This window comes from Mirounga leonina, unplaced genomic scaffold (assembly GCF_011800145.1).
Source record: "Mirounga leonina isolate KUSES-001 unplaced genomic scaffold, KU_Mleo_1.0 Mir_150, whole genome shotgun sequence".
Lineage (NCBI taxonomy): Eukaryota > Metazoa > Chordata > Mammalia > Carnivora > Phocidae > Mirounga > Mirounga leonina.
This window is the reverse complement of record NW_023270374.1, coordinates 35,262,417-35,271,631: the sequence shown is the minus strand read 5'-3', so window position 1 is coordinate 35,271,631 and position 9,215 is coordinate 35,262,417. Positions and strand designations below refer to the sequence as shown.

Below are 9,215 nucleotides of genomic sequence, written 5' to 3'. Positions count from 1 at the left end.
GTGTGTTTTTGAGAAATTGTAAATTTGTGTCCATGTGGGGGTTTTTACTTATGTCTACATGTGTGTTTCTATGTGCCTGTTGTTCTTTGTGGCATACCTGCTTGCCACCCAAGCGGTGGTCCCCAGGCCAGCAGCATCGGCATACCTGAGAGCTTAAGACATATGGCAGCTCGGGCCCCATCCAAGACCCACTGCCTCCAAATCTGCATTTTATGGTTCTTGTGCACATTTGACAAGCCCATCATGCCTGTTTGTAGAGGCTCAGGAGAACACATACTTTATGTGGGCGAGAAGGTTTGTACCAAGAGGATGGGTGCATTTGTATTACAGATCTGGATGTTTATAGGCACACTTGTGTGTCTCTGTATGTAAGTGTGATGTGTCTCTGTTCAAAGGTGGACAGCATTTCCTGAGGGCTGAGTCTCTGGCAGGCACCCCCGTAAGTTCCTAACACGATCATTTATATCCTCTGCCTCATTTGATTTTCATAAAGGCTTTGCAGGGAGCAGAGAGAGGGAATGATATGTGTTGACAGCCTTAAAAATATCCAAACCCTTTGACCCAGTACATTGCACTTCTAGACATCGGTCCTAGCAGAAAAATCTGAAATAAAGAAAAAAATTCACGTGCAAAGATTTACATATGCATGTAATCTACAATAGAAACCAAGAACTGGGAACAACGGATTTGTCCTGTGGAGTTATAGAAATGATGACATAGACTTGAAATGAGCAACAGTGTGGCCATTAGCTGAGTTCAGCTAAACCATGCTTTTCCTGTCCATCCAAGTGCGTGCTGCGCAAAAGGTTCATAGAGCAGATCGACATGGCCTCTGCTGTCATGAAGATCAAGATATTTATAAAGTTTGTATAACACTGGGAGATTGTGTTATAATGTAAACCAAAAAAGAAGATCTAAAATTGTATATCAGGGGCAGTTGGGTGGCTCAATCCGTTAAGCATCTGATTTTTGATTTCGGCTCAGGTCATGATCTCAGGGTCATGAGCTGGAGCCCCGCATCAGACTCACATGCTGGGTGTGGAGCCTGCTTGAGATTCTCTCTCTCTCTCCCCTCTGCCCCTCCCTCCTCTAAAAAAATTAAAGGAATATTTGAAATTGTGTATCAGGTGTAATTGCAATCAAGGAAATGCTTTGTGAAATAACGTGAATACTAACTCCTTTGTGGAGAGCATGGCTTTGCAAGTTATGGGAAAATTTTTAGGAAAATGTTTCTCTTTCTCTGTGTAGATTTAGACTGTGCATTATCTGTGAATTGTTTATGCTTCGAGGCGGGGGTGGTTGTCTTAAGTCTGTCTGTCTGTCATCGGGACTCTTGGAAAATAAAGATCACCTGCAAATTACAGCAGGTGGAGGGCTCAAAAGGACTAATCACGTTATGTCAGTGCTCGCTCTGGATCTTTTGGAGAAACTTGGAATGCCAAAGACCTCCTAGACCATCTAGCAGGGGCGGTTCCAGACTGAGGAGCCCAGACACAGGGAAATACGGTGCCGAGATATGCCCGTGCATCACCTTGTAGGAGGGGGAGGCTGAGCCCTGAAAGGAGAGACAGTTCTGGGCTGCACACAGAACACGTGTGGTGCTTGGCTCTTCTTGTCTATTTTTCTTCTCCAATTGTTTGGATAATGATTACTTTAAAAAAAAAGGGCGCCTGGGTGGCTCAGACGGTTAAGCGTCTGCCTTCGGCTCAGGTCATGATCCCAGCGTCCTGGGATCGAGCCCCGCATCGGGCTCCCTGCTCAGCGGGGAGCCTGCTTCTCCCTCTCCCTCTGCCTCTCTCCCTGCTCATGCTCTCTCTCTCTCTCTCTCTGTATCTCTGTGTCTCAAATGAATAAATAAAATCTTAAAAAAAAAAAATGAAACTCTTACCAATGAATTAAAAAATATTGGAAGAGTTCAGAAATTACATTTGATTCCCTGATTCTTTTTTTTTAAAGACAGGTTTTTTTGTTTTTATTTTATTTTTTTTAGAGGAGTTTCAGATTCCCAGCAAAATTAAGAGACAGGTACAGAGATTTCCTGTATACTTTCTCCCCCCCACACACATGCACAGCTTCCCTCACTATCACCATTCCCCACCGGAGTGGTACATTTGTCACAATCCATGGACCTGGGCTTTGACACATCACAATCACCTGGAGTCCAGAGTTTACAGTAGGGCTCGCTCTTGGTGTTTGTACATTCCATGGGTTTGGACAAATGTATAATGACATATATCGATCATTATGGTATTATACATAAAAATCCTCCACTTATTTATTTCCCCCTCCCCAATCCCTGGCAACCTCTGATCTTTTTACTGTCTCCATAGCCTTGCCTTTTCTGGAACGTCACACAGTTGGACTCATACAAGATGTAGCCTTTTCAGATCCGCTTCTTTCACTTGGTAATAAGCATTGACGTTTCTTCCCTGTCTTTCCATGGCTTGATAGCTCATTTCTTCTGAAAAATATCTCATTGTCTGGATGTGCCACAATTTATTGATTTATTCACCTACTGAAGGGCATCTTGGCTGCTTGCATATTTGGGCAGTTACGAACACCTCTGCTATAAACGTCCTTGTGCAGTTCTTCTGTGTGGACATAACTTTTCTGCTCTTTTGGGTAAATACCAAGGGGCATGACTGCTTAGTCATATGGTCAAAGTATGTTTCGTTTCGTAAGAAATTGCCAAATTGCCTTCCAAGGCAGCTGTACCATTTTCATTCCCATCAGCAACGTATGAGAGTTCCTATGACTCCACATCCTCCCCAGCATTTGCTGTTGCCGGTGTCCCAGATTTCAGCCTCTCTAACAGGTGTCTAAAGTATCTCATTGTTTTTATTTGCATTTCCCTGACGACATAGGACACGGAGCACCTTTTCTTGTGCTTATTTGCCGTCTGTATATGTTCTTTGGTGAGGTGTCTGTTCAGGTCTTTGGCCTATTTTCTAATTGAGTTGTTTTTTGGTGGTTGATTTTTAAACAGTTCTTTGGAGATTTTGGGTAAATGTCTTAATCGGATGTGTCTTTTTTATTATCTTCCTTAGGTCAGTTGCTCTGGGAAATGGGTCAGGGGCAGCAATTTATGTGCAAGAGGTTTCCTGGGGAGTATTTGGAGAGCAACAGAGAGGTACAAGAAGCAGACTGTGTAGAAGGACAAGTGGATGTGGGACACGGTTACAACAAAGGCTCAGCCGATCCCACCGGGAGCTCGGGAGCTGCAGGGGCCCTTCAGAGGTGTCCCTAATCGAACTAGGGAGCTTGACCTCTGTGCCCCAACATCCACCAGTCAGCACAGTTCCCCAGGTTGCCCTGGGAATGGGGTGTACCCTCAGATGTAGCAGCTCACTTTGGCCAGGGAAATTCCCAGGAGGGACTCAGCTGGGAGTGTCAGCAGCCAGTCCTCTCAGGGCCTGCAGGTCTGGGTGCCCCATTCCTGTGGGAGGATCTGGACAACACACCACAGCAACCACTATATCATCTGGAAAACATAAACTCAAAATAAAGAAAAAGAATGCAGGGCTTTGAGTCTCACCACTGACTTGCTGTGTGATCTTGGGCACATTGTCTCCTTGGGCCTCAGTTTCCCCATCTGTACCCTAAGAAGGTGCTACTAGACAGACGGTCTCTGACTTTCTAGTTGTGGCTACTGGGACACTCCTGAGTCACAATCAGCAGGCAAGCAGGTGCTCTGGAAGCTGGCCGGAGCCACCAGAGAAGATGAGGCTAAGGCGAGGCCAAGAGATTGAGAGAGTTCATGGAATTCAGGGAGTTCCTAGAACAAGATGAGGTAGCCTATCTTTCCAGGGCTTTCCTTCCAAAGTAATCTGTGAATCATTAATTTGTAAAACAGCAGAACAAAGTGGGACATTGGAAGTTGGCTGAACCATCCCTTCATTACACAAATGAGAGGTCATGCCCAATGTCAACACTGAGTCAACAGCCGAGCTGGGGACAACCACTGTTCCTGAGACCTGGCCAGGTGATTTCTCAGTGTCCCTGCTGCCTGTACCTCGAGAGACTGAGTCAAAGTTTATTGGCTGGAAGCAAGAGATACCCCCTCAAGCTAACTTCCACGAAGGGAGATCTCTTTGAAAAGAGTCAGGATGAGAGAAGATTTTCTCCATCCTCTTCTTAAGAATGGGAAAAACCAAGGGACAGGAAAGAAGTGACTTGAGTACAGAGCTGTCAGTCAGTGTAGGGCAATTTCAAAATGTATCCAGAATGGGGGAGGGCCAGACGCTGTCTTAGCACAATAAGGTCAGAATGAATAGACCCCACGTAATAAGATCAAATTCCTTCATATAAAACTTAGACTTTCAGGGAAAAATTAATCTTGTGGTCCAGATATTTGAGTTTAGATAAGCTGGTCGAGAGTGAGCTTGAGCCAGGGTGGAAGATTGCCATGTTTTTCCCTTACCCACCCCCCAAAAGATTGGTTTCTCCCTCCCCTCTTCCAGACCATCTCTGCTGCGCCACACAGAATCAAGACTCGGAAATTTGAGCCCCGCACTTCCCCACCAAACTTGAGAAAGTTGCTTGCTGTTTAATGGACTCAGGAGTGCGGATAAAGTATTGATACATGGCATTCCTGTATTGAGGGTTGGCACATTCCAGGAAAAGGGCATGTAGAGGCACAGGGAAGAGAATTGTATAAGAAAGGAATAGGATTTGAAGAGAAGGGGGAGAGCTGGGAAGGAAGGAACATCTGGAGAATCCTCCAGAGTCCTGGGGATGATCCACAGAGATACCCCAAAAGGCCCAGCACCCAGAGCAGGGGGCAGGGACATCACTGCAGTCTAAGAGAGCAAGGAGGTGAGCACCTTCCTTCCATCAAGGAAGATGAAAATGCAGAGAAAACCTTGTGTATTTATTTGTTCACTAGCCAACCATCATTTCCTCTTGTGTGTCAAGCCTCAGGCGGGACGCTGGGCATACGCGGATAAAACAGGCCCAACCTTAGCACCCTGGAGGTGTTGGTCACGGAGCCACACCTTCATCAAGACACTTTCGCTTTTCTCTAGCAGCTCTGCCTGGCTGCAGATGGAAAAGCCTGCGTGAAAATGTCTAACCCTGGTCAGGGTCTATGGCGCATAAATTTGCATCAGGAAAGTTCCTCATCTGGCCAGAGAGAGCAAAACTGAGGTTTCAGATTCTTCTCACTTCATTTCCCACCCTCAACCCCTACCCAGAGATGGACTCGAAACATTTTCATAGGGGATCCATGATGAAAGAGGCATCACGAAGAACTCAAAGGCAGGAAATGGAGCAAGGCCATCCAGTGAGCTGACACTGGACTCCAAACAGTGGTCAGGAACTGTACCATTCATGTCCTGCACAAATCCAAATCTCAGGTCCTTAACCCGGCACACATGTACTTCTTGCTCATGTCATAGTCCCAGGCAAGTGCAGAGGACAGGCTGGACCCACCCAGGAGTTCAGAACCCCGGGCTCCTTCCTCCAGGTCCTTGATGTCCTCTCTATGGTGTCAGCAGGTGCTGAAAGAGTTTGATGGGCCAGATCCAGAATTGGAACACATCACTCCCGCTCCCATTTCACTGACCAGAGCGCACAACTAGCTACACTCAGTTGAAAAGGGAGGTGAACAACTCAGCCTAGCCGTGTGCCCAGGGAAGAGTGGACACCGTGGGTACCGGTGCTCGCTAAGATTAGTTATCTTTAGCGCCCTCTGTCTCCTGCTACAGGATCTGTCCTCTGGATCAGTTCAGTTTTTCCAGATGAGGATCCCCTCATTCTCTGCCTGATGGCTTTACGCCTGACTGTGGGACCCCTGCAGCTAGGTTGGGAGTGAGGGCGAGGTGAGGGGGGACCATTTGTGATCATTTGTGAGCAGCTTTTCACCTCTTTCTGTCATCAGGTGACAGTCACTGGGCTCATCATTTCACACGTTATACCTCTCATCCTCAACTTCATGGAACTGGCACTGCGATTCTCCTCCCCATGGTACAGGTAACAAAACTGAGGCTCAGTGGGACAAAGTCCCATAAATTTGTCCCAAATTAGAGAGCCAGTGATCTACAGACGCAGGATTCAAAACCATACCTGCTTGGCTCTGAAATGTTCTCTTTTCCCACTTCCTAGCTTAGGTGAGAAACCCCACACATGCAGACATGTCATTCTTCACTTCACCCCTCATATCTAGACCAGATGCAATGAGTCAAAGAAGTTGGAAATGCAGAGAGAACCTTGTGTATTTATTTATTCACTAGCCAACTGTCATTTCCTCTTGTGTGTCAAGCCTCAGGCGGGATGCTGGGCATACATGGATAAAACAGGCCCAACCTTAGCCCCCTGGAGGTGTTGGTCATGGAGCCACAACTTCATCAAGACACTTTCGCTTTTCTCGGGCTTGGGGAACAAAGGAATCCTCAGACCACACATACCGGGAAGTCCTAATCTTTTTGAACTGGCAAGAATACATCTGTGGAAAGAAAATAAAACAGAGCCTCAGCACAGGAACAATCCCAGGGAGCCTTACATTCCTCCCAGCCAGAGGGTCCCCCTGTCAGTGGGCCCTACATCCCTTGGGATAAGAAGAGAGAGAACATGGAGCTGGAATAGTCAAAACAGCGCTGGTCTTTGGTCTAGGATTCCAGACCAAATCCAGGTTGTTCTTGGACTGCTCCCATCTTCATTCTGGTAAAATCCGGGCATTGGGCTAGATCATCCTGGAATGGCCTCTCGATCTGGGCATCACCCTGGGGTTTCCTGTGGTTCCAGATAACCTAGCCAATCAAGGCCATCACCTCAGCAACACTCTCTCCATGCACACAGCACTTTGAGGTTTAACAGGAGCTTTTACATGTAGTATCCCAGTGGATATACTTGTGTCCATTTTACAGCTGGGGACACTGAGGCTGAGAAAGATTCAGTCAGTTGCTCGTAGTCACACAGTGGGTCAGAGACAGAGGTGATATGAAAAGATAAAATTCTTGCCTCTTGTATCATGGCTCCTTTCTTCTGACTCATTCCAAGAAGCCTTTCCTCCCATGACCCAGCATTATTAGTCACAGGTGACCCTGGGAACTATTTGCTTAGAAAACTGGGGGTGAATGGTATTAAGGGGCAGTGGATCTCCTTGAGGGGGGGCCAGTGGTGCATAGGGAGATGCTAAGCACCCTCCTTCTCATGGCAGGGCACCACACCGGGGATGTGGATCTGAGCCAGATCTTACCTTTCACTGGCTTGACACATGAATTCCCACACACCCCCTTGCAGCACTTGAGACTGTTCGGGCAGTGGCCATCATTCAGGCAGATGTCTGTGGGGTTGGGCCTCCTGCACTGGCCAGTGACCACTGGACACTTCCCAGGATTGACATTAACTGGTGAGAACGGGGCCACAACTCAGAGGCTTGCCCCCCTAGGCATCACCCCTACTCCTACCCCATCTCTAACCCATGTGTGTAAATCACTTCCTCTCTACCTTGGCCCCCAAACCGAGGCCAGTGCGTGTCCTGATGGAGCCCCCGTTCCACCGAGGGGGCCCCAACCAGTGTTGTGAGTGTCCGAGAGGCAGAGTGACTCATGAGCTGAATGAGCAGCTAACTGACCGACTGGTTTCCCAGCTGTTGGACTGACGCGCCGGGAATAGCAGTCAGTCGGCTGTGGCTCTGCCCCACCCTCCAGCCCAGTTCCGGGGAGCCCCCGCCACTTCTCTGACATGTGTGTCCTCAAGCTCAAGTCCCCCGGGTCCCCTCTTCCCGGGCTATGTTTCCTCACCTGGCTTTGCTGGGTCTACAGGATCCATGCATTTGATGCCACAATAGTCGTTACAGCATTTCTGCTCCTTCGGACACTGCCAGTCGCTCTGGCATTGAGGGGGTTCAAATACAATGCACATCACATGAGGCCTGAAGGGGCAGACTCCATGCTTGGCTTTTTCTAAGGGCGAGAACAGAGGAGGAGGGGGGAGCTGATTCTGAGTCATGACTATAATCCCAGACAAAGAATCAGCTTCCCAGGAGGGGACAGAAAACTAACTCCGGCAGCTGACCCCAAAGGAAGAGAGGGAGCTGGGAGGGTTCCAGGTTGAAGGCAGGTGTGGGGCGGTGCCAGGCTCAGCCAGCCACTCAACCAAGAGGGAGTCAATGGCACAGGAAAGAAGGTATAGAGGGTGGTGTGCTGGTATTTGCCGATTGCCATGGTGTAAATACCGCTCCTGTGGCTGATTCCAAGCTACCAACGTGATGTCCACTAGCCCGCAAAAGTCTTGAAAAGTGTACGCCTCGGCTGTTGTGAGCCAGCCCCAGCACACGGCTGGGCAGAGCCCACAGTCAGGCGCTCCTGGCCCGCGGCTGACGGGGAGGGAGGCGGAGAGGGACCACGGTAGTAGGAGAGGCAAGTCATCAGAGCCTGAAGGAAAGATTGCAGATCAACTGACAAGTCAGTTGAGACAGAGTGACCATTTAAAAAGAAACAGTAAGAGAAAAAGAGAACATTTTGGAAAATTAAACAGAGACCCAAATAATGCGACAGAGCCAAAGACCAAATAGAGAAGGAGCTGCAGAGAGAGAACAATAAGCAATACAGGGGCTGGGGTCACCGGGTCCATCTGGCAAAAGGTGGGTTTCTGGACGCTCAGAAGCTCTTAGCTGAAGTCCTCAGAGAGATGCTTGAAATTAGGGGCCATGGGCCAGACCACGGGAAAGGTGACTTCAAGGTCAACCCCTGGACTAAGAGGAGGAGGCTACCGCCATGCTGAGCCATCATGGACCCTGGCACCTGGATATGGCCAGAGAGTCTCCCAACTCACCTTTGCTGGCACCTTCCACAGTCCGGGATGTGAGGATTTGGAGGGCAAGGAGCACCGTGAAGGTGATGAGGCTGCCGGGTTTCATAGTGACGGCAGGTGGGTCGGTGGTGGCCAGTGCTGGCCTTTCCCTTTAAAACCCTCCCAGGGTGTGGTCCCTGCAGAAGTGCTTGGAGCCCTCCCTGCTGCTCCCTGCTCAGCCGGAAATTCAGGGGAGGATAGTAACTCCGCCCCCCAGAGTATCAATGGCAGGAGCCTGAGGCCTAGGAAGGGACAGTGTGGAACTTGGAGGGGGAGGTGTCAGCAGGCTGGTTGGGAGGCCATTCTGGAAGTACCTGTCGTGGGCCTTGGGGGGGGGGGGGGGGGGGGGGGGGGGGGGGCCCTGAAGGGAGCCTACAACGCAGAACCAGAGGTCATTACAAATGAGCCTCTCTACTTACCTC

The 9,215-nt window shown here is 49.0% G+C and overlaps 1 protein-coding gene across 1 annotated transcript; it reads right to left on the bottom strand.

The window, feature by feature from the left end:
* Window positions 1–7,079: 7,079 nt before the first annotated feature.
* LOC118011054 (antileukoproteinase-like) lies at window positions 7,080–8,890 on the bottom strand. The gene is made up of 3 exons (XM_035005627.1): window positions 8,776–8,890; window positions 7,743–7,904; window positions 7,080–7,345 (listed from the first exon to the last, which is right to left on the bottom strand). Exons 1-3 carry the CDS (start codon window positions 8,858–8,860, stop codon window positions 7,080–7,082), a joined length of 513 nt encoding a protein of 170 aa, XP_034861518.1. The 5' UTR covers window positions 8,861–8,890.
* Window positions 8,891–9,215: the final 325 nt, after the last annotated feature.